Source organism: Acomys minous, assembly GCF_964271855.1.
Source record: "Acomys minous genome assembly, chromosome: 15".
Taxonomy (NCBI): Eukaryota; Metazoa; Chordata; class Mammalia; order Rodentia; family Muridae; genus Acomys; species Acomys minous.
Window position 1 is genome coordinate 84270567 of NC_140497.1, and position 25449 is coordinate 84296015.

The 25449-nt window shown below is 39.5% G+C and overlaps 1 protein-coding gene across 1 annotated transcript in view; it reads right to left on the reverse strand.

Moving 5' to 3' along the window:
* Window positions 1-6686: 6686 nt before the first annotated feature.
* CAND1 (cullin associated and neddylation dissociated 1) overlaps window positions 6687-25449 on the reverse strand; it is a 39251-nt gene continuing 20488 nt past the window's right edge. The window contains exons 5-15 of the mRNA XM_084759758.1: window positions 24393-24649; window positions 23963-24068; window positions 22193-22338; window positions 19074-19366; window positions 17109-17250; window positions 15110-16603; window positions 14168-14263; window positions 12026-12195; window positions 11777-11941; window positions 10406-10513; window positions 6687-7465 (exon numbers count right to left, since the gene is read on the reverse strand). Of these exons, the coding sequence (XP_084615884.1) occupies window positions 7241-7465; window positions 10406-10513; window positions 11777-11941; window positions 12026-12195; window positions 14168-14263; window positions 15110-16603; window positions 17109-17250; window positions 19074-19366; window positions 22193-22338; window positions 23963-24068; window positions 24393-24649 (3202 nt within the window). The 3' untranslated portion in view covers window positions 6687-7240. The remainder of the gene's footprint in view (window positions 7466-10405; window positions 10514-11776; window positions 11942-12025; window positions 12196-14167; window positions 14264-15109; window positions 16604-17108; window positions 17251-19073; window positions 19367-22192; window positions 22339-23962; window positions 24069-24392; window positions 24650-25449) is intronic.

The window sequence follows — 25449 nt, forward strand, 5'->3', positions numbered from 1 at the left end:
ATAGCTTGATCAGAGTGCTTTCGCCCATCTTTCAATTCCTTTAGTCTTCTTATGATAGATTTGGCTGTTGACACAAGAAGTAGCATGGCATATTCAGAACCATTAGCCAGCTCTCAAGCAGGAACCAGTGCCAAACACCCATAATTGGAAGCGCAGTACATATATTATATACAGCTAATGGACCAGGAAGCGTTTAGCAAGTGTTGGCCAGAGGTCTCTATAGGGAAACAGTCTGAAGTTAGTCATTGAGGAGGAATAAGCTGCAATTGTACACACTGTTTAACATGTGCTCACACATACTAGAGGAAGGCTTTGCTAAGTTCCTAAGCGTTGAGTTGCAGGGAGGCTTTGCCAATTCTCATGGGTCAGAGGCACTGGGGTCCTTGTTAATACACACTCATTCAGGACTTCAACAGCTCATGCCACAATAATGGGAATTAAGCAGTAATTGCATTGGTGAAGTTAAGCTCCTGGTTTCAACTGAATATGGAGGCAAGGGTTAAGTAGTAACACTTCAGAGAAGAAACCTGTAATCCAATGAGAACAAGGAGCTATACAGATTAGTTCTTTACAATGTCAGGAAGGAGCCAGGCAGGACCAAGACCAAATAGACTGCAGGCCTTTGAGTTTCAGAGTGTGGAGGCTATGACAGTTAATGGACAGAGGAGTGCATTAATTACTGCTCCGGTGATGATATAAAACACCAAGGCAACAACAGAGCTGCTTATTTGGGCTAATGGTTTCAGAGGATGAGTCTACGAGGGGCAAGCATGGCAGCAGGCAGGCATGAAGGCTGGAGCAGGAAGTTGAAAGCTCACATCTTCAACCACAGCAGGAAGCAGAGAGCAAGCTGGAAGTTGCACGAGGTTTTTAGTTCTCTAGTTAGGTCAAATCTCCTAAACTTCCCTAAAGAGTACCATCAACTAGGGACCAAATTCCCAAAAGCTTATGGGGGACATATATATGCTTTGTAAACCATAGATGTTATTTTAATTTGTCAATTTATGGTATTCACAAAGTTAGGAGAAATAAAGATTGATGTAAAATGAAGGTACCTAAGCACGTTAGAAAACATCTATTGTGCTGGTTCTCTCAGGGAGACCATCATTATGTTTACTAGAAACACTAGAGTATTTGAGGTAGATAATCTCCATTTGTGCTACTGGTAAAAGAATAAAACTGGTTCCAGAGGGTCCTAGAAACCTACAAGAACATTATGACGGGTAGATCTGGGCCCAAGGGTCCTGCTCAAACTATGGCACCAGCCAAGGACAGTACGTACAGTAACCTTCGAACCCCTACCACCCAGATCTAGCCCATGGGCAGGACATTCTCCACCGTTGAGTGGAGAGTGGGGTCTGACTTTCACACAAACTCTGGCGCCCAATTTTTGACCACATCTCCTTGATGGGGAAGCCTGGTGGCGCACAGAGGAAGGATAGCAGCCTACCAAGAAGAGACTTGATACCTGATGAGCATATATACAGGGGAGGAGGTCCCCCTCAGTCACAGACATAGGGGAGTAGGGGGAAAGTGGGAGGGAGGGAGGAATGGGAGGATACAAGGGATGGGCTAACAACTGAGATGTAAGACAAATAATAAAAAAATTTTTTTAAAGGAAACTGTTAAGGTTACCTTAGAAGGGAAGGTGGTTTAGGTGACAGTGATGGCCAGGTAAAGGGAGGGAGATGAGGCTAAGTATGATGTGATTAGCAGCAGGGTGACTGAAAAATGATCTGTAGTGGCGTACACAACATAGCTAAGTCCTCTCCCAGCACCAACTGCAAGCTGTTCTCACCAACTATGAGAATTGGCTATCAGGTGATTTGCTCACCTACCAAAACATGGTCAGATTGGTGTCATTTCAAGTAAAAGAATAAAATCACATTGCTGGGTGTGGTGGCACATGCCTTTAATCCCAGCACTTGAGAGGCAGAGGCAGGTGTATTACTATGAGTTCCAGGCCAGCCTGGTCTAGAAAGTGAGTCCAGGCCAGCCAAGGCTACACAGAGAAACAGTCTCCAAAAACAAAAACAAACAACCCCCTCCCAAAACAACATCAACAACAACAAAAAAATTAAAGGAAAGAAAAAACTAAAAATTCTTTCCCCCACCTCCATGCTATTTTGTAGAGATCTGACGCTGGAACAAAGTGGCAAATATCCTTTAAGTGTACACTTTAGTTTTCACATTGCATTTATTTATGGGGGTATCCATGCGCACACACACACCATGACCATTTGTGTGTGGAGGTCAGAAGACAATTTGCAGGAATTGTTTCTCTTTTTCCACCATGTAGATCCGAAGGATCAAACTCAGGTAAGCAGGCTTGGGAGGAGCAAGTATCTATCTCATGATAGATATGGAAGCCCTAAATGTACATTTAAAAACAAAACCCTCTATGCAAGAAAAGTGTTCAAGGTTACCAAACATGGCTGGATGTGGTGGCGCACGCCTTTAATCCCAGCACTCGGGAAGCAGAGGCAGGTGGATCGCTGTGAGTTCAAGGCCAGCCTGGTCTACAAAGCGGGGTCTTGGGGCAGGGTCGGTGGTGGTGGGGGGGTGTTACCAAACATGGTCACCACTCAACAGGCAAATTATTCTCTAAAATGCATTTATGTTATCATAGTTGCTTATGCCATTTCTTCCAAGCATACTGAGTTTCAAAATGTACATATTCAATGGTCTTGTTTCAAAGACAATTTGTGGCAGTTCTACAATTTTGCCTACCATCATTGGTCTTCAAAAATCCATCGCGGAAATCAAGATCCACATTAAATCACTTTGTCTCTGATCCTGAGCTAATTCTAGAAAAATAACAAAAAATAAAATACTGTCAACTTGACTTGAGTAACTGTTGTAAACTCTGCTTTAGAAGCATGGAATATGCTACCATTTGGCACTAAGTTCTCCATACTTCTGGGACACCAGTCTTTACTGTTTCTTTGGAACTAAGAACTCAAGCGCATTAGATTCTTTTTGGCCACTGCTCTTAAATTTAGATGCTGCAGTCTGCTGCCAATGCGTACAGACCCCACATTGCATTGCTGGCCCTTTCTAATCTCATTTCTATTAAATATGCCACTTTGTAGCCAGAGGAAGGTAGATTACAGTACTGAAGATCAGCTATACAATAAGATGAAAACCTGACACACTAGAAAAACTCTTAGTAGATCTGTTTACCTTCCTCAAAGACTGCTGGATGTAGTGACCAGAAATAAAATTCTTTCTTTAAAAAAAGAAAAAAAATCTCAAGTGAGGTACCGCAGTCTCCCCTGAGGAGGACTTGGAGCAATGTCTCTGAAGGTGTGCTGTGCTACCTTCTGACCCCCAGAAGGTAGAGGCCAGGATGTTGCTATCTTACAATGCACTCACACTCAACAAGTGCAAACTCTTAGTATCAACATCCAAAATCCCTACCTAAAGGAACATTTTTGTCTACTGCAGTATGCATTCTGAAGGAAAACATGGATTTTATTTCTAGAATAAGGAACCAGGAGTTTATTTCCACATCTCTTAGGAAAGCCTCGCTTAGTTTACATATGGCAATGATTGCAAGCAGATACACGTCTCACACTAGTACAGGTACATACATTGAGCTGCCCTCACCTAAGCAAGCAGTTGCAGTTTTTGTTTAAACGTGAAGAATCTATGAAACAAGCAAGCAACTTTCCAGAGTATAGCTTATTACAGACTAGTACAACATAGGCCACCATTGTATCATACAGAGTACAACTCTACAGTTTTGCATCCATGTGTGTGAGCATTCCCAAGTCATCCAGTGAGCACCAACTGTTCCCAAGTGGCTACATATGCTAATCCATACACTCCATCATCTGCAAAGAATCCTGTTTCAAGTGTTTTCTGTCTCTCAATTCTGAAGACCTGAGCAAAACAAACATTCTGAACCGCCCCAGAGGTCTGATGGCTTTAATCTACTAAATAGAACTTTAATCTACTAAATAACCTTTCAGAATCTGACCCACTGATGCTGTGGGTCCAACAGCACAATAACATAATACCTCTTCAGCTTTTCAAAGTTGGTTTTTAAAATGCCCTAAGAAAACCAAATCCTTTTTGAGATGCCAAGTTAGCTTTCCAACATATAAAGAACAAAACCATGTTATTAAAAGCTGGATGTCCTAAAGCATGGCATAGGCCTTCACAACCTCTTCACTGGTGTTACTAGAAAACCAAGCTCCTTTTGTACTGAAAAGGGAAAACTATGGGATTTCACAGCTTTATCTAGTGAGCTTTGGATAGCTTCTGGCACATTTCCAATGTGTTCCATTTTACAACCAAATGTTAAAATCTCCATTCTATGGAGATTAAAGAAGACAGTAACTTAAAAGTCAAAATGAAATTAAGTAAAAGCTACAATTCCAATTTTACTCGTTGAGAACTTTAACTTTTACATTCAGATATCAAAAACTTAACTTTGACAACTTAGATTCACACACACACCATTTGAGAAAGGGTCTTGTTATGCAGCCCAAGCTGGCTTTGAACTCATGATCCTCTTATCTCAGCCTCCTGAAGGATTCTCAGTCAAATTTAATGCGGGCAGAAAATATCACTTCAATTACAAAATATTACCATATACTTTATCATGTAATTGATGTGGCCCTGAAGACATATGAACAAATTAAGTGAAATTAAGCAAATTCTTCAGCAGCTGAAGATTTTATATATTTCAATATTCTGAACTTCAATCATGACTTCATGTCTGAGGCTGAGCTAGATACAAAAATATCAAAACATCCTATAAGTTACCTGTTTATGCCCTATGTTATTTATTGTTTACCCAAGGAATGTGCAGATTAAAAAGGACTAACTTGGTTGTTTAATTATCATTAAATTATGTAAATATACATTTTAAAAAGCCATCATATTCCAAATCTTTTGAGAATTCTAACTGCTAGCAATTAAGCAGCTTTTATTATCACTAATAAAATATACAATTAGATAGTAGCATTTAATTCTACTAACTTTATATTAACTCCTCAGGTCAGACTCCTTCATGTTATAAGACAGACTAAATGCAAAACTCAAATGCATAGAGCTTTCTTCTTTAAAAAACTTCATACATATAGGTCTAAACTTTAACGTATTCATAAAAATCGCCAACAGTTTGCTCTCATACTACTAACTTCTTGAACCTCCTGGGTGGAGAACCGCCAGGCAGATGCTCTACCTTTCTAGTGTGAGTGGGGGTAGGACTGGACTCGACTCCTTGCTACTTCCCACCCAGATCTGGACCACATCACCACCGCATCAGTGTGGCTCAGCACTGAAACCCTGAGCTTTCTCCTGATGGCCTGTATAGAGGTGTATGATTCCTCTGCTCTGTATGTATAGGTGGTGTGACATTTTAACCATTAAAGCAGCATTTTCTTTACACAAGAATTTAAGTGATGCGGGAAAATGAGGCAACTTGCAAGACTCAAACAACAACAAAAACATAACATGTATCTTGAATTCAAAAGAAACCAAATGGGGGAAAAGTATATGGGCTTAACTATAGATAATTAACTAAGACAGTCACAGAACACATGTATGTCAAAATTCTGTTCAGTCCTAGAGGCCGTATTGTAACTCACTGTGAAACCATAACCCAAAACTTAACTCTACCCACAAGATCTACACCATAGTAATGCCTAATGCATAATAATATACTAAAATAAATTCCTATTAGTTTCACAAAAATTATGGTATAAAATTATTACCTGCCATATTTTGACATGGCACCAACTTCATATAATGTTCCAAGCCAATGTATAATCAAAACCTTAACCAGTACCCACCAATGTCTTCTGCATCAGACATTCAAAGCCGAGCTGTTCACTTAGTAGCCAGTTCTTACCTAAAACAATTATGTATTTGATGTAATAACGGGACAAGCGTTTAAATTCACAGTTTTACATCTAACGGTGCATTTTCAAACTGACTACTTGAAACTGACGACTCAATTTAACAGCCTTAGATACATGTAGACTAAGTCTGCACAGAATTAAAAGTGTTCTCATCTTAGAGTCGCTCTTAACTGTTACCAGGAGCACCACAAATGTGAAGGCGGCGACAGTGTGAAATGAGCTCATGGAATGTTGGATAAAATTTCAACTACAACAGAAATAACTGCAAAAGCTTCGCTCCCCCAGCAAATAGTCAACACTTATCAAAGACAATATGGAAGTTGGCTCAACAAGAGATGGGCTGAGGATGGGTGGGAGGCATTGTTAGCTAAACCCAACTAGAAGAAGGCTTTAGAAATTTCCTAAAAACAAAATTTCAAAGTACAGGTGAGGTTTTTGTCCTTTAGTAACTAAGACAGATACTCAACAGGAATAAACAGTCTAGCTTTGAGACCTGGTAGATGGAAACACGCACACAAACTGTGGAACTGAGAAAAACTAAGTCCTTAAATGTATAAGATAATTTATAATAGTAAAAAGTTGCAAATTGCTGTGACTTGATTTGCTGAAAACATCTGTAAATTCACACTGGCAGGTAGAAAACCAGTTTCAATATTAACTCCTCTCTCACCAGATAATGTTTTCTGTGCAAAAGTATCTGAAAATTTCACTAATGCTTATTTTAACTTGTATTGTGAATAATTTGCACATGCTGTATTACAGACAATACATATTTGTAAACCTGTTCATGCAAAATCAGTGTGCACAAGGGGATATTGTTAAGCCTTATACTTAAGATTGATACTTTATTATCTTTGCTAAGATGCCAATCTCTCTGAAATAACATGTCTTAAATGGATATTCTTATCTGCCAGTTAAAAATCATTTTGTTACTTAAAGTAGAGGTTATACAAGAAAAGAAACATGGTTTTTGTGCTGCAGAATTGATTTTAAATGAGAGAATTTATAAAACAAAGAAATCCATGGTCATAAAATTTTAACATTTTAATCCTACACATTACAGGGCAAACAGATACTGGACCCTATTTCCACATTCCATAAATCCTAACTTTAGTTTCCATTTCAAATGTTGCCCTAACCACTAAAAACATTAGTGGTTTTACAACCTCTGGATTATGGAAATACAGATTTCTGAAGTAAATGCTATAAAAACAACAATGGAAGAAAGCTGAACAAACTTTCCACGAAGGAAAACAAAAGTGGAACATCCTGAAGCTTCTAGACACTTCTCTCCTGTGTCTATGGTCAACTTGTCAATTCAGTGCATTGTGCGGTCAAATGTAATGGTCCCCACGTGGAACACACATCTAACTAGTGTCCATTGATTCCAAATTAGCAGATGAAGAATCTTTTTGGATACTTTCAAAGATGGCCGCCAGCTCCGGGTTAGAGCTGATCTGTGACTGGAATTCACTCATAAGTGGGCTCTTCTCTGCCTCTGGAATGGTTAGCAATGCTGCTACTGCCCTCATGGCAGATCGCTTTAGTTCGTCCTGCTTTTCAAACTCCTGCTTTACGGAGTTTGCCTTTACCTGCAATACAAAGTAAGTTCAGGTTACACGCTGCAACGTTAACAACACATATATAGATTGGTTTCCCAGTGAGTAATGTAAAGGCACTCCAAAATGGGTGCAGACGGCACTACACGACAAGTACAGCAGACAGCAAACCTCTTTCCGAGGCACTAACTAGCTGTCTCCTAGTAAGGAATGGGCTTTTCCCACAAGTCCCACTCCTAAAAGACTGAAAATCTAGCTGGGCGTGGCACCGCACACCTTTAATCCCAGCAAAGGCCAGTCTGGTCTACAAAGCGAGTCCAGGATGGCCAAGGCTACATAGAGAGACCCTGTCTTGAAAAAAAAAAAAAAAAGACTGAAAATCTAGCCCTACTTACTTGAAACAAAGAGAGCAGAACTTTGGCCCCCACCAAGAAACCAATCATTCAATATTCACTTTCTTCAAACACCAAGTATTTCCACTCATTCCCTTATTTTTATAATCACTTGGATTAAAACACAACCAAACACTTCCATCTTCAATGTTCAGTCCTTATTCTCCAAGATTCATGTTAAGCACCTCTCTCATGAGGCAGCTGTGCTTCCCTCCCCAGTAAGAATTAAAGGCTTCATATTTTTGAAGCTCAAAAATCTTATGCCACATTATTATATACTTCGGTTGGTTTTATTTTCATGTCTTTTGTTCTTATTCTGCAGATTTTTGTTTGTGGTGTCTAAATTCACACAGAGGAAGAAAACTTATCTGAATATGGCTTATTCTGCTTACCACAATTATCTCTGGTTTACTCATTTCCCTAGAAATAACTTCCATTTTTTCTTACTGCTAAATTTCATTCTGTATGTGTGCCTGTGTGCATATATGCACATACATATTAAATATCACACTTTAAAGATCCATTCCTATCATATGAGCACCTGGGTTGATTCCACAGTTGGCTGCTGTGAACAGTGTTAGACTGGAAGCAGGCTATGTCATGGTAGTTCATTCTGGTTCTACTGTTTTTGAGAATCAGTCAGACTCATCTCCATAGTGTCTTTTTTCTGTGCCTATCCATACTGTTAGAAGTCCTTTTGCCCTTTAATCCCAGCACTCAGGAGGCAGAGGCAGGTGGATCGCTGTGCGTTCAAGGCCAGTCTGCTCTACAAAGCGAGTCCAGGATAGTCAAGGTTACCCTGTCTTGAACCTCCACCCCACCCCCCAAAAATTCCTTTTGCCGTGAATCTTTACTAGAATGTTTGATTGTTTTGCTTTCTGTAGACTGTAACATGGAAATCTCAATACAGTTCTTTCTTTACTTACTGATCATTTGTATGACTTCATTGAAAAGTACCTGTCCAGTTCATGTACAAAGAAATAAATATAGTTTTACTTTTGTTGTCTTTATCAAGTTCTGATACCAGGCTCTGAGTTAAGGGTTCCATCCCTCTGTAGAATAGCACTTTACTAGGATATATGGAATAAGATAAGTTTATAGCTATGAGTATCTATCATAAAAGGTGAAAATCATAACTCTGCAGTAACCTAATGATGTACTCCAATAATCAAAAAGGTCAAGGCCAACCTGGACTACACAGCAAGTTTCAGGTCACCCTATGATAAATGGAGAGATTCTACCTCAAATATCCAAAAGATTTAGAAAAACAGTAATAAGCAAAGCCTGAAAGGCAAAAAGTATAAATAAGAAAGGCCAGAGCTGTACTCAGTAAAGCAGAAATCCAAAGAGTAATAATACCTGAAGCTAATGAAACCAAGCTGGCCTTTTGAAAAGATAAAGACTGACAAACCATATTCTTTCCAGAGAAAGAGGAACCAAGTTAGTTAGATTTTGAGATAGAATAAGAAATATTACAGTAGATTAGGGAATATTATGAAAAATTATCCACCAAATAAATGGACAATTCGAAGAAAACAGAACCAGAGAGTCGTATAGCACCATGGCAGCTAGCTTTTTTGTCCATCTGATACAAGCTGGAGCTGTGAGAATAGAGCCTCAACTGAGTAACTACAGGTAGGGCTGTAGGGCACAGTCTTAAGTGATGATCAATGTGGGGGACCAGCCCACTGTGCGTGGTACTGTGCCTGGACAGGAGTCCTGAAGTATTTAAGAAGCAAACTGAACAAGTCAGGAGAAGCAAGCCAGTAAGCAGCATTCCTCCATGCCCCTGCATCAGCTCCTGCCTCAGGTTCCTATTGTAAATTCCCTTCATGGTGGTCTATAAGCTGTACAAGCTTTCTCCCAAGTTGCTTTTGGCCACGGCCTTCATCACAGCACTAGGAAGCAAAGTCAAACAGTGGAATCGAAGCAGCAATAAAGAATTTCCTAAGAAAGACATCCCAGGACTGAAAAGAGTAATTTCTGAATTTGTTGCTCAAAGTGTTCTATGAATCAGAAAGAGAAGGTACTAACAAAATTAAATTTGAAAAATCAGAAAAAAAGAATAAACTAGGAAATGCAGAGCATATAAAGTGCTAGAAAAGAAGAAACGTTTCTATCTGTTCTTTGGTTTTGGAGACAGGGTTTCTCTGTCCTGGAATTCACTAAGTAGAGCAGGCTGGTTTTGAACTCAGTGATCCACCTGCCTCTGCCTCTAGAGAGCTGGGATTAAAGGCATTATGTTAGCTTTTTCACATTCATTTTAAAATTAATTTTATGAAACAAAATAAGAACAGTAACAAAAATCCAGAGAATAGGCACAGAAGCATATACTTGTGATCTCAGCATTTGTAAGGCTAAAACAAGGTAGAGAGTTCAAGATCAGCCTAACTGTAGAGGAGGATTCTGCCTCAAAGTACATCAACACACATGTAAAATGCACATATTAATAAAAAAAAAATGTAAAAGCCAGTGGTCACAAAATTTTAAGTTTTTTTTTTTCTGAATTAACAGAGTTTATTTCCACACCCTATAATTCCCATGCCAAATGTAGCCTAAATGGAGGCCTAGCAACAATTACCTTAGTTGTACACGTAGCACGTAGTGGCTCAACAAGTCGGTCCAACCTTTGCAGTACTGCACTTGGACAAAGAGTAGATAGTCGCACCAACATTAAGAATGTTAGCATCTATTAGGAATAAAAAAAAAAAAAAAAATACAATTTTTCTAATGACAAAAAGCCCACATTCTGACACTTCTTTTTTTCAACAGGAAAATTATCAGTATGCCAAATAGAGCACCATCTTAATTTAACCTGCCACTCAGTCACAGAACCATTGCACGCCTTAGGTGGATGCTAGGAAAACTTCAGCTTCCATATGGATCCCACAATACAAAACTATTAAAACGGTTTCTTTCCTTTTTTTCCCCAATTTTGACCACACATCAGAATCACCTGGGTGGGGTGCATTTAAAATACCCATTGCACAACCCCATCCTCAAGAGTGTTACTCACCTGCCAGGAGAAAGCAGGAAACTTCAATACTACAAAAAAGCTCACATGAAATGTAACTAAAACTCACTGAATTTTAGGAAAATTCATCGAATGGAAGCAAGCCTTTACAGAAAACAACCCTTTCTCCTTGTACTGTAACTGAGTGTGTAGGATTGCATCCGAATAGCTGGGGTCTTAGTGCCAGGGCTCAGGTAACTTCTCAGAAGCCACCTTTGCTCCGCCAGACCCCAGGCATCATGAAAAGGATAGAATTCATGAACTTGATTGCTTCTGAGTCACTCACTTACAGACATATTTGTAACAGAAATGACTACACAGGACAAACAGGAATGCAAGATAGAAGCTAAGTCCATGCTCTAAACCTAAGAAGCAATTCTGACTGTTGTAAAGCCTCTGCAGACTGCAGAGTGTCTGAAAGGAGAGCTCCCCAGGTTGGCCCTTACACAGCCCGATATTAACGCAGCACATCTTGTATTGAAGTACAAAGTAAACAAAGGTACCCACGGCCTAGGCTAAAACAGCCTAAGAAACTTCACCAGGAACTACAGAAAAAGTAAGAAAACTACTGCCTAGCTTTTCATCAAGACAGGCCTGAAAGGTCAGACTTGTACTTTCAGCAGTAAAATGTCTGCTTCTAAGGCAAAGAATATGTGTAGGTACTATTCATTAAGGAGGTTGGAAATGCATTTTTAAAAAACATTTGGGATCCACTTCCTTTGTCTCCTTCAGTAAAAAAAGGTTTGGATTTTTCTTGTGTATTAACCGATAATCACAACGTCTTTCTACTACTTCTGCACATACTGTTTATAAGACGCTAAGAAAAATCTTGGTAGATGGCTCAATTATTCTTACCTACGCATTTAAGTAAATTATAATCATAAAAGCTCCTACATCAAAGTCTACTAAATCATTCTATAGACATCCCCAGCATCTTACCTTTATATCATAATGGTCCTTCAAACCATCTTCAACATGATTTAGAAATTCAAAGATATCCAGTCTATCAAGACAGCTGTCTAGAAGTGTATACATACACTCAAAAGCTGCCTTTCTAATGTCCAGACCATCATCAACCGTATGTTTAAACGGACCCATTTCTACCTGTTAAAACAAGAAGGAACACACAAGCTTGTAACAACAACTAAAAGACAAGCGCAGGTAACTGATGGGATCTAACTCGCTCACCTCTCTTATAAGTTCCTTCCTAACTTTTGTCTCGTTGTAAAGATGGGGAAGAACAGAATCGAGAAGATCCCTTATCAGCGATGGCTTGTTGTGGGCTGCGGAATTGAATGTCACCAAAGCCACTCTTCTTACATTCAAATCTGGGTCTTCCAAAGTTTTTAGAAAATCACCTGAAAATTTTGAGAAACAACACACTCATGGTAAACTTAAAACACAATTTACACAATAAACTTACTTGTGGTATCACTGCTATTTCTTCCCTGAAGTGAGTCACAGAAGAACCTGATAAAGGTCAAGTGAGCCATAAAGTTTATTTCAGCAGTATAGAAACAAGCTATTATTGAATGTGTGTTCATATTTCACTGGGAATTCATTCTTGGCATCTAAAACGCAGAGGCTATATAGAGAGGTACTTTAGGCTCCTCCTTCATTTTTTTTTTTAAAGACTTATTCTGCCTTCATGTAACCCTGCAGGCCAGAAAAAGGCATCAGATCTAACATATTCAAATTCCTTACAATTCACTAAAAGCGTCAAGAAACTAAGCTTAATATAGACTGGACAGGGACACAACTCAAAGACAATTACATCGCCTAACACTATCTGTGTCTTCACTGAGAAATACTGGAATTCGTAAGAGCATGGGAGTATAACATGAGGAAAGAACTACCCAACAGGACAAATGCCAAATAGCCAGCTATTGTAAAAACAAAATTGTAAGTCTGCTATTCTAAAAATGTACAGGAAAAAAATTAAAATGTAAAATTCCTTTAGGGCACACCGATGATGAGTCATTTCCTGCAGTGACTGCAAAGCTTTGGACAGGTACTTTAGTCAAGAGCCTTTGTTTCTCATCAATGTATGAAGAGTATGCTTTGATGGTCACTGAGCAGAGGAAAAGAATTTGTATTGTTGAACAGTGTCTACCACATAGAGGGGATTGTACAGGCACTAATTACTCCTCATAATAAGACTCCAACTCTATCATCAACAATCTTTCAAAATAATAGGGAAACGAAGGCACAAAATGAAGGTGACAAAACTGGATTTCAGTTTGAAATGAAGCAGATGGATAAGATGAGGGGAAACACAGACCTCAGGTATTGCATGCTGGTACACTGAATGCTGAAACTCTAGAAACTTCTAGCAGGTCTTTCATGGGTGTATCTATGCAAGCAGTAAGGGAAGGTAGACACCTCCTCACATAGACTACTTCTGAGTCCTAGTAAGACAACTCATCCATGTGTGTGTGCCACCCAACTCTGAACTGGTAACCCACTTCACGCAGTTCAGGATGTCCATTTGCCCCTGAACCCCTTTCCTGCACACTCAGAATAGCATGAATCTACTACTTGGCCACATCTCCTCCTTCCTAGTCCCACCAACACCTGTCCTTAGGAAAACACCAAATTACACCTGAGGGATTTGGATTACTATTAACATTAGGGTTAACAAATGGAGAGAAGAATACAACAAAGGCCAGGCAAGGTGGCTCACACCTTTAATCCCAGCACTCAGGAGGCAGAGGGAGGTGGATCTCTGTGTGAGTTCGAGGCAAGCTTAGTCTACAAAGTGAGTCCAGGACAGCCAAGGCTACACAGAGAAACTCTGTCTCCAAAAACCAAAATAAAACAAAGGAAATAATGATAATTTCCTCTCAAGACTTGTGAGAGTTATACGCTTTCAGCTTCGTTCTTTTTGTTCTTAGGCAGTCCACCTTTTGTGAGAAGTTCTCTATGAACCCACTTAGAGCTAGAGCGTTCCAAGCAGCCATCAAACCTTGAGACTCTTAGCAACTTGAGTAAGAGTCATGTACTCTGGGAGAAAACATCTGACGGTCAGGCAGATTTAGCATCTGCTTCTTTACTCATTAAGGCATGCTGACACATTTACCTACTTCAGTGATGAACAAAACCATCTGCTGCTAGTACTTACTGATAAAGCCTATATAAATAAATTTGCTCAACTTATAAACAATACATTATAAATCATCTCTGTAATAAAATAATTGCCTTGTATACATATTACTTCCCCAGTAATAAAAAACCTCCGCGGTGCTAGTCTTAGTTACTGGAATTAACAGAACCTTGACAAAACTTTGCATCTTCCCAAAGCACCTATCAGTAAGTTTTGTTTCCACTCACCTATGCAGTTCTTTAATAGTGGATCAATAGGCTGAGGATGATCAGAAATAGTAAACTTCACAGCTGTAACCACTGAGCTTCGAGCATATGACGACCCTAATTAAAAGCAAATTGTAAATCTATTGGTATGCTTGCCACTGATGTCCAGCAATGACATTTTAAAAAGACCAATGTCTTCAACAATTAACAACCCTCATTGTCCAAAAAGACTATCTTCTAGCACTTAGGATACTAAATTAACAAGTTTTTTACCTTTAAAAAAAAAAGCTTACTAAATTTTAAAAGAAAAATTATCTTCTATGAAGGAGGTGATCCAGGGAACCAGCAGCAGAGTACATTTATGAATTTTTAAACTAAACAATATTTTAATTACTTATGAATTATCATCCATTTATTCTAAGTGTGGGAACAGATAATATTTCCTGATTTTTTGCATTAAGCTCAATAATCTCTGCAATTTTAATGTAAAAAGTACTACCAATGTCTTCATATTAAATTCAAGACTTGTCTTTTCTACGTTTTAAATCATAATAGCAACATTAAAATGTAGTTAGCGCTGGGTGTGGTGGCGCATGCCTTTAATCCCAGCACTTGGGAGGCAGAGGCAGGCGGATCTCTGTGAGTTCCAGGCCAGCCTGGTCTACAAAGCGAGTCCAGGGCAACCAAGGCTACGCAGAGAAACCTTGTCTTGAAAAACCAAAACGTAGTCAGCATAAAGAACTAGATCGCACTTATTTAAGCACTATGCAACTAGACTTTACCTTTCTCAGCAACAAAATATGTCTGAATATCACTCTACATACAACGCATGCCAGTGCATTTTCATCACATAGGTAGCTTTCAACATTTAAAAAAAAAAAAGTAGATGGCAGTTCCTCGTTAGGTATTTTTCAAGGCAACTAGCTGTCACCAAATTCTTACAGTAAGAAGCTGGGTACCCACCTGCTATCAAGTACCCTTTCAGGCGTGGGAGGAGAGTCTCAGGGTCAATGAGGGTGAGCTTCCCTAGACACTCAGCAACAACATTCCTGGTGCCTTCCTCTGCACACTCACAGTGCTTCAGCAGCAAGGCCCAGATGCTCTCAACATAGGGCTTAAGGCCTGCCACGGAAGCAGAGCTAATAATTTCCTTCAAGGAATGAAGCAGAAGGTACTGCCTTTTGGGTTGACTGGTTATTTCTTGTAGTACAAAGGGCAGATACTCAGGAAGGTTTCCTACACTAATGCTGCCTAGTGCATAGGATGCAGCTGATTTAACTTCTTCACTAGGAGATGAGAAAGCCTCTAATATTACAGACTTTAATTCCAACTGCCCACTTAAGTCAATATGATGTCCAACTTCTCCAAGAGAAAGGAGCGCTAAGAGACGGATGGAGTCTGTAGACCTTGAGTTCTTGACGTCTTGAATAAACTGACCGACTACAGCAGGCCCCTCTTTAGGGCAGGCTCGAGTCAGGGCAGCCACACATTTGGCAATGGAGTAGTAAGATTGCTTATGAGTAAGAGCTGTGCTCTGAGAGTAAACTGGACCTGTCAGCATGCGCAGCAAATCCATGTATCCTAGATTGTTTGTTCCAGTAACAACCAGAGCTTGGAAAAAGTCTAGCATGGCACTAAGCGCTCCTCCTTGCAGCAGAGGTGATCGCACAAGTCCAATCAGTTCATTGAGAATAGATCCACTTATCTTGGAAAGGGAGGAGGGATACACTTTTGCCAGGGTAGTAAGAAAACTGATCGCCATCTGCGACACATGCATATCACTTTCGCTGATAAGAGGAGGCAGCTCATCTAGAACTGCATCAATCATGGCAGCCGTCAGACTGTCACTATAGTTTTTAATTAGAATATCCAGAGCAGATAGGGTACCCAGTTTCAAAGCTCTCTGGTTTTTCCTGAGAAATGAAGCAAGAATAGGAACTCCTTCTCCCAGGACAGGTCTCAGATCTATCTTCAGAGGGGACCCAGCAATCAGGGTCAATGCCTTCACTGTTGTTAGTCGGGTAATTTCATTCTTGAGTCTCTCCAAGAAAATCTGAAGTGTGTTTGATAAGTCAGGACCCAAATTGTCTCCAAGGTTGCAAATAATCTGTCCCATACAGGAAATAGCCCTTTCCTTGACTTCCTGATCGATGTCAGCTGCTTTTAACCGCTTAACTGTGCAGGTGAAGAGGTCTTTGATGTAAGGAGTTGCGTCAAATGAGGAGGGCTGGTCTAGAGGGCGGATCACTTTGACAAGCTGCTGAGTGACCAGCAGGGCTTCTGATGTGATCTTATAAAATGGGTCTCCGACACAAGCCACCACTGGAGGGACCAGAGCCTGAACATGGGGGTGGAAAACTTGAGGGGAGTGGTTACAAAGGATTACATATAGGCATGACAAGGCGTCAATCTTCAGATTCGAAGAGCTGGATTTATCATTCAGTGAGAAAATGATTCCTGAAAAGCCAATAGAACACCCAATCATTTCCATGCAATTTTCAGCAAGAATTAAAAGCAACCCCTCAAAGATTGTTAAAATTTCCCTCTGCACAATATAACTTCTAAAATGGGAGATGCGTTACAACCTATAGAAAATATTAAATCCCTTTAGTTACAAGGATCTAACTTCATGCATTCAAAATGGCTAGATTAAAACGGTCTATGTATAAATTGCCACAAACTACCCTTGTAAGTCAAACAATTATTCAACTGTGCTACAATTAAAAAGTGCTGAGAGCCAGCCGGTGGTGGCGCATGCCTTCAGTCCCAGCACTTGGGAGGCAGGGGCAGGTGGATCTCTGAATTCGAGGCCAGCCTACACAGCCAGAGCTGTAACACAAGAGAAACACTGTCTCAAAAAAACAAAAAACCAAACCAAACCAACCAAACAAAGACAAACAAACAAACAAAAACAAAACAAAAAGTGCTTAGAAAGCACCCAAAGGCATTGTTCCTTACATACCTGGCACAAGTACAGGGATGTGTTGTGTTAGTGCCCCCGGTAATACATTTACCAGTTCAGTTAACATGTTAAAACAACACTGTCGGGTCTTTACACTCTTCTCTTTCATCTGTTTGTGCAGAGCTTTAACAATATTGGGAACCTGCAATTGTAACATACTCATTAGCTAGTTAACCCAAAGGAACTTCCTTCACATATTTAATATGACTTAGGGGAAATGTCCGTCTTTTTCAATGCAGCTCTCAACAGGCACTATTATACAGGAACCAAGTTTAAATTGATCACACGTGCTGTACGTACTCTATTGTAATATTTGCTTGACAGTATCAAGAAACTATAGAGAAAAACTTCCTAACAATAAGCAAGTCCTCATTGATCAGAATCATTTCCAACCAAAAATTTAAGTATATAATTTATACATAAAAAAACACCAGAGAGCAAATTACAGAAACATATCCAACAAACTAGTGTTCTTATGAAAGACACTGCACCTCAAAGGTACAAACAGCAGGGGTAAAATTCAGACAACTGACTTAAACTTTCTAATGTTTAGGAAATCTTAAGTACAGTGTTTACTAACAATTCATAGATGTAAGAAGACTTTACAGAGACTCTAAATACCAAAATAACAGAGTAGAAAGAGAACTCTCTCTCCAACACAGACAAATCTCATAATTAAAAATGATCTGAGAAATGTTGACAACAAAGAATTATCATAATTTTTCATGGTTCTACTAAACAGTTTCTCTATGCTCACTGTCTGTCTCTATTTCTACCTATCAATAATTTATCTATCTTCTATCATCTACATATTCAACCATCCATCCATGTCTACTTTTATACAATCCTCTTTTATAATTAATATCCATGTTTACTTTGTTGCTGTTTTGAGACAGGGTTCTCTGTGTAGTCTTGGCTATCTTGGACTTGATTTGTAGACCAGGCTGGCTTAGAACTCACAGCGATCTGCCTAACTCCTGGAGTGTTGGGATTAAGGCACATGCCACCACATCCAGCTACATGTTACTTTTACTAATAAGTTCAGTTTCAAATATTTGCATTACTTAAAAATAGGGAAGATAGCTGGGCGTGGTGGCGCATGCCTTTAATCCCAGCACTTGGGAGGCAGAGTGCAGGCGGATCGCTGAGTTCGAGGCCAGCCTGGTCTACAAAGCGAGTCCAGGACAGCCAAGGCTACGCAGAGAAGCCCTGTCTCAAAATCCTCCATATAGATATATATATGAATATGAGATAGTATTTCTTCTCTCCTAGTTTAATCTTTCAATATCTGCTTTATGGCCCATAAAATACAGACAGACACATGGGCATGGCAGATCATGCCTTATATCTTAGCGCCTGGGAGTAAAGGCAAGAAGACTGCTGAGAGTGCAGGTCAACTTAGACGATAGCGTAAGACCATCTCAAAAAAAAAAAAAAATCAAAGCAAAGACACATGGAAATGCCTACAGCTGCTACAGGAATTACATATAGACAGGAAAATACCCAGTATTGACACACAGTCAGCAAATGGGAGTGATGGTGACTTAATGTTCAGGGCCTTAGGGAGAATAAAAAGCCAAACAAAACATGCTGTGTTAATAATAATAACACAGTCAAGCACTTACACACAGTAAACCAGACACTAAAGTACTGCCCTGGGCAGCTACTTCTAAGTAAATCCTCTTACAAATGATAAAAAGCAAGGCTTAATAAAATTACTAACGTGTCCAAGATTGTACAAATTATGAGTGAAGGCTGGCTATATGATGCTTCAGCTCTGAAATCTCCATTTATATAATTTCCTGAATCTTAGTATACTGAAATTACAACCAAAGGTTTACAAATACAAGCACTCATAACTTTGTGTTTCTCTAAATAATAGCAGCTCTCACGCTTTTCCTTCAGAACAGTCTGTAAAGCAGCACTGTCAGTGGCTTTCAAAGCACAGCATACGCGCTCACTGACCTGACTCTGAAGCATTGTCAAGGGTGTTTCTCCCTGTTCCATTGCATCAGGGTCACACAGCCAACTCTGCACTGGACGAGTTTGCTTCAAAAGAGAGAGGTACGCATGAAAAACGTCTGCTTTTACATTTTCTTCACGTTCTTTAAATCTGGAGATCAGTGCAGGAGAGACTGTCTTGTAGAATTCTGGAAGCATTTCGTGCCGTGTGCTAACTACGGCATCCAGGCACTTAGCAGCTGCGCGTCTCACTTTCCAACTCATGTCATCATCATCACTGTATTCATCATCACTCCCTAAAGGGAAGGTTTAATGTTGAACAGGCTATTAATGGTATACAAAGCACATGATTTCACACAGAAGTGGACTGGCATCCTTAACCAAGACAATTAGTTAACCCAGCTCTACCAACTATAGCAATAGGTATTTTTTTTAAAAAGTAGAATGCACAACAGATACCATGGCTGTTTTAATTGGCCAAGCGCTGTCTTGTTATGAAGGTAATGGACATGCGGCTTGTTCACCACCTTCTCATCAATAAATTCAATGTTTAAACTCATAAATGTCTCGATTTGGTTATAGATGCACTAAAAAGAATAGTTATGATTAATTTTATGTGAGAATAATCTTGTCATTGGTTTTTATATGTAGAGAGGTACAAGAGGTTCTCACGTAACCTCTTGTGTGGAGCAAAGACATTCTCCCCCCAACTTTTTATCAGTCTATCTGAAGAGACTGGACATAAAATGCTCACCATTTAAAAACAGATTACCGCCACTTGCCACACCTACAGCAGTAGTGCAACAGCCCAGTCACAGATGGCTGGCCACTAAGTTAATGGGACAGCAGCCAAGGTGGGCAGAGCCACAAGAGGGGAAAAAGAAAAATATATATCAGGGAAATAACTCCTTAGTGCTAGACTAGGTAAATGGGGGACAAAAGGACTTTAATGGTTTGTATTTCAATTAGCATACTTATCAGCCAGCTAGACCTCAGAAAATTCTAGGAAACAAATTTTCCAACCTCCAAATGATTTAATGACATTTATTTTTACTATATTAATAGGAAAATTTAACCAAATGCTCCTAAAATACGTGTCAAACTAATTTAACAATACCTATTTAAAAATTACAAGGTACTGCCAAGATAGACTTATTTAATAGAAAATAAACCAAATTCTGTCTCACATCAACCATCACGGAAATTGCACCCTAGAAATACATGCTTAGTAGAAAACTAGTCACTTAAGTTACAATACCATGTTGAGAGATACTATTATTTAGTCCATCTGACTTTAAAATAGCTGAGTGCCTTGGGTTATTTAGTATAATAAACACCAACTTAAAAGCTAAAACATACATTCATTCCTAAAATTTCTCTTCACTAATATAACATGTTTCCCACATGACCGCAATGAGCTAAGCATTACCCTAGACACCACACTGAAAGCACGACATCAAGGTTATGTTTTCTGGTCTTCATGAAGACTGTATTCTAACAGGTGGAAGATAATCCATTACAAAATGCCTGAAATGATTAAGTGTGTTAAAATAAAAATGCTAACTAAAGGGGTATAAAGTTATGCCAAGTGAGGGACGACTCTGGGGTGTGAGGGATGAAAGAGTTATTCTAGGATAGAAAAGACTAAAGAAGCAGGTTCTGAATGGCTGGAGAAAGGGCGAGGATCAGACGCTTTAGCTATGCAGTCAGTAACATCAACTAAACCTACAGGTATGAACCCAGATTTGCAGGAAAGGTATATAGTTGAGCTATATTAATACTGATAATAAACTCAGAAGACTAGGTGAGATGCACAGAAAATCGAAGAGTGTACTAGGTAAGTACAAGGATTCAGACTCATCTACATTTAGTGGTTGGAGATTAGCAAGAACTGGAACAGAAGGCAGACAAGTGTGTGTCCTGGTCCCTTGGTGCTAAATGAGAGAGTAAGTAAAACTTAAACATTTGCAAGCTTGTTCGTCACTGGGCTGCATTCAAGACAGAAGGGGAAGAAATGAACTTAAGAGACAGAGACAATGGACAGGAACTGCTGGAGGAGTAGGTGGAGTTGGGCTTTTGTGTGTGTATTTGATTTTTAGATCAGTTAAACTACAGAGTTTATAAGAAAGTCATCTTTTTGTTGATGGTCTGGTACACTGTGTATTCAGATACTGAGATATGGTTGCAATCCTGACATGGATACTATCATTCTATGAAAAATCTCCTATACCCACTTTTTTTAAACAGTGCTCCCCAATTATCTCTGATTGGTTAATAAAGAAGCTGATTTAGCCAATAAGGAGGCAGAGGAAAAGAAGATGGGACTTCTGTTCCCAGTGTAGGGGTCCAGGAAGAAGGAAGAGGAGAGAGGAAGGAGCAGACACTAGAGGTTCACCCTGAGAGCAGAGCTGCAGCTAAGGCTAAGGCAAAACTGAGGTGGTGAGTATCAGGACTGACCTAACTGGGATAGAAGAGATGAGTATCTGCCCAGTTACAGAGCTTAAAGTTTATTGAATAAATCCAAAATGGTCTGCGCCATTAACTGGGAGCTGGGGCAGGTAGCAGAAAAAGTCCCAATTATTTTAACAGTTATAAGTCCACACAATCAAACTAAAAAGCACTATAAGAATATCTGGAAGCCCACCAAACCATATACTTGGTAATCTGCTCATTTAAATATACTTACTAGAATTCTTCCAATCGCTATGCCTTTGAAGCATTACCACAAACCGGTGTGACTTCAATCACATAAGTCACAGAAACGTTTACATTATTCATGAACATTAAGCAGGGCCTCACATAGTTAGGATTTGACTTTTTCAGTATCAACCAAACAACTCTGAATTTGTGTATATTACATTCATTTTTTAGTAACAATAATTTATCTTGCACAATTGCTTTATTAAAAAAAATAAACCAGACACTGGGCCAGGAACGTAAAGAGTAGAGTGGTTACCCACCCCCATGCCTAGCACTGTGGGCTGAGCACCACAAGGGAAAAGACAGCTCCTAAGGAACCAGGCTGTGCTACAGCTTTTAGGTAAGAATCATCTTTCCACCCCCCACACCGGCTTCTTTTGTGAAACACGACAGACAGACTCCTTTCGTGTGATTTGAAGTACCTTGATCATCATCATCGCCTCCATCAGCATCCATAGCATTTTCATCTTCATCTTCATCATCATAATTATAATTTGGATCATAGGTAAGATATTTTAGACAAATGTTTATAATGGTAGAAACATGAGGATAAACTTCCTTAGGGCACCTAAATATAAAGATAAGAGCTAATTTAAACACACACACACACACACACACAAACTGTACTTTTCTCCCTGATTCAGGTACTAGCAATAATAGCAAGTGGTTTCTTACCATTTAAAATTTTGTCCCATGAACTTCATGTTTGAAAAGATTTGTCTTTTAAACAACTTAACTGTAGGATGTACATCCCCGCACATGTAATAATACATAGATTAACTGTATACTTTAGCACGGTCGTCTCTCACTGTGTGCTAAGAACTGTAAAAATGCACATGTCCACAGAATCAAGATTACAGGACTCTTCATAAACTGGACAGAAATGAATCTCAACATCTGCAAATTTCAAAATTCAGCACGTGCAGAGAACCTGGATTCAACCTCACCCCACCTATTAATTCCAGTTCCAGGGCACCCGATGCTTTCTTCTTGCACATACATGGTACAGACATGCACACCGTCCAAACACCCATATACATTAAATTTTACAGTGGCATGCCTGTGCCCGTGTTCCCCTAAACCATTAGGTAAAAGGGAGAAGTCCAGACCAAACCCAGTTAGAGTCAAGACACCAAAAAGATTGTATTAGCCAAAAGCAAACATTCAGCCAATATTGATTTCACATAATTATTAAGACTTAGAAGGGGCTGGAGAGACAGCTCAGAGGTTAAGAGCACACTGCCTGCTCTCCCAAAGGTCCTGAGTTCAATTCCCAGCAACCCCATGGTGGCTCACAACCATCTATAGTGAAATCTGATGCCCTCTTCTGGCTTGCAGGTGAACATGCAGGAAAAACACTGTATACTTTCTTTGGGGGGGGGGGCGGGGGGAACAGACAGGTTGAGACAGAGTTTCTGTGTGGCCTTGGCTGTCCTGGACTCATTTTGTAGACCAGGCTGGCCTCGAACACACAGTAATCCGCCTGCCTCTGTCTCCCAAGTGCTAGGATTAAAGGGGTGCACCACCACTGCCTAGCCCCAACACTGTATACTTAATATATAAATAAATCTTTAAAAAAAAAAAAGACTTAAAAGAAAATTAGAGTCAAAAGTTTTCAAATTGAGAATCATTGTATTCCCAAAATACAGGTATGACAGATCAGAGGTGTAAAGGGTTGAAAAGGCAATTTCTGTGCTTCTCTTCAGAAAACTCACCCCTTTGTTCTGGAGACAACTTATATTACATTGGTATTCCTTCCCCTTTATAGAGGTAAAAGAAGCATGACTACTTTAAGTTCTAACAATGCTAAACATTTTCAAAGTAAATGAGGCTACCAGACTTTGTTTTTTTTGTTTTTGTTTTTTTTGAGGCAGGGTTTCTCTGTGTAGCCTTGGCTGTCCTGGACTCGCTTTGTAGACCAGGCTGGCCTCGAACTCACAGCGATCCGCCTGCCTCTGCCTCCCGAGTGCTGGGATTAAAGGCGTGCGCCACCACGCCCGGCTTGGCTACCAGACTTTGTAACAGTAAAAGATGACATTTGCTACAAATATTTTATTAGCCATCAATTACTATTTAATAAACAAATAAAAACAATACCTCTGAAATCCCATATGCTGTTTCTCTTTGCTTACCTAATCTCAGTAACTATTCTATTCCTAAGGAAATAAATTAAAAAGATCTTTAAAACCTACCTTCTCACAAATGATTCAAAAGCTTGAATGCAGTATTCTCTTAATTCATCATCATCTACATTACAAAATTTTACCACCAAAGGAATTATCTTCTCCAGGTATTCACCTAGGAAAAGCACAGTGCTTCTTAAAACCACACTTAAACATTTTTACGAAGTTTTAGGGGGCCGGTCAGAGGGCTCAGACGGTCCACACACCTGCAGCACAAGCCTGCAGGCCTGGGTTTTATCCCCCAAACCCATGGACAAGAGAGAACTGACTAGAGTTGCTCTTTGACCTCCACACGCATATTGTGTGTCTCTCTCTCTCTCTCACACACACACACACACACACACACACACACACACACACACACACACATCATGCACAAACAAGACACATATATTGTTGAAAAAACAGGACAGCTTTGAAGCACTGAAAAATGTCTTACCTATTCTATGGCCAGCTTGCCTACTAATAGCAGCAATGCATTGTATGTAGGTCCTTGTTGTTGACATGGAGTCATTTTTGGACAACTCTGACAACAGGTGTTCAATGAGGTCTACAAAAACTATATTTCCACAGCTCATGACCAGATGGCCGAGAGCAATGATGGTTCTTTTCCTCACTGCAAGCCTAGGACTGGTCAGCTGGGGAAGTAGACAGGTCAGAATTGAAGGGTGGAAATTAACAAGAAGTCCTCCTTGCCTTAAAAAAAAAAAAAGAAAAAGAAAAAAAAAAGGGTAAGAGAGAAAGAAAAAAAAGAAACAGAAGAATACAAATAAATTCAACATGCCAGACAGACTCTGAACTCACTATATATATTTAGAGTACAAGTTAGGTTGAGATAAATTTGAACTCATAATGAAAGAAAAGCTGAATTCTCACTGTCCCTATCTCCAATGCCAGTGCCAGTAAACAAATCACATGTGGGACAAAACACCTGTCTAGGTTATAACTGTTCATCAATTAAACCTACATTTCCACCCACCTCACAGAACCCCAACCTACCAAAGAACTTCTACTACCTTTGTATTCACTCTGTATGCTGGAAGGAGATGTTAACATATCCTCTTCAACGCTCTTGCATATATGCATTCTACATCTCAGCACACTAGTCACTCTATTCTTCAAATTCCATTATTTCCATAAAAAACTTCGTTGGATACAGTCCCGCTTAATCTTAACTCTCTTTGGCCTTTCAGCCATTTCCAACCTTACCTCCTGGAATAAACATTTACGTATTCTGCCTTGTGTCAGGGTGATAATAGCCTTTACTACATGTGTTTGCGGTGCACATAATTTTCTGTATCAGAACTCTCAACTATTTTTAAGCCAAACCAAGTTAACTATAAACAGTAGTCACAAATAACAAAGACCTATTATTAGAAAAAGGATAAACTTAACTGCCTAAGCCTACCTGCCTTAGAAAGTAGGAAAGCAGCAAGTAAATAAAATCCAACCCACCCCAAACATGCAGTGTAAACAAGGATGCGGATGCTAAAGGT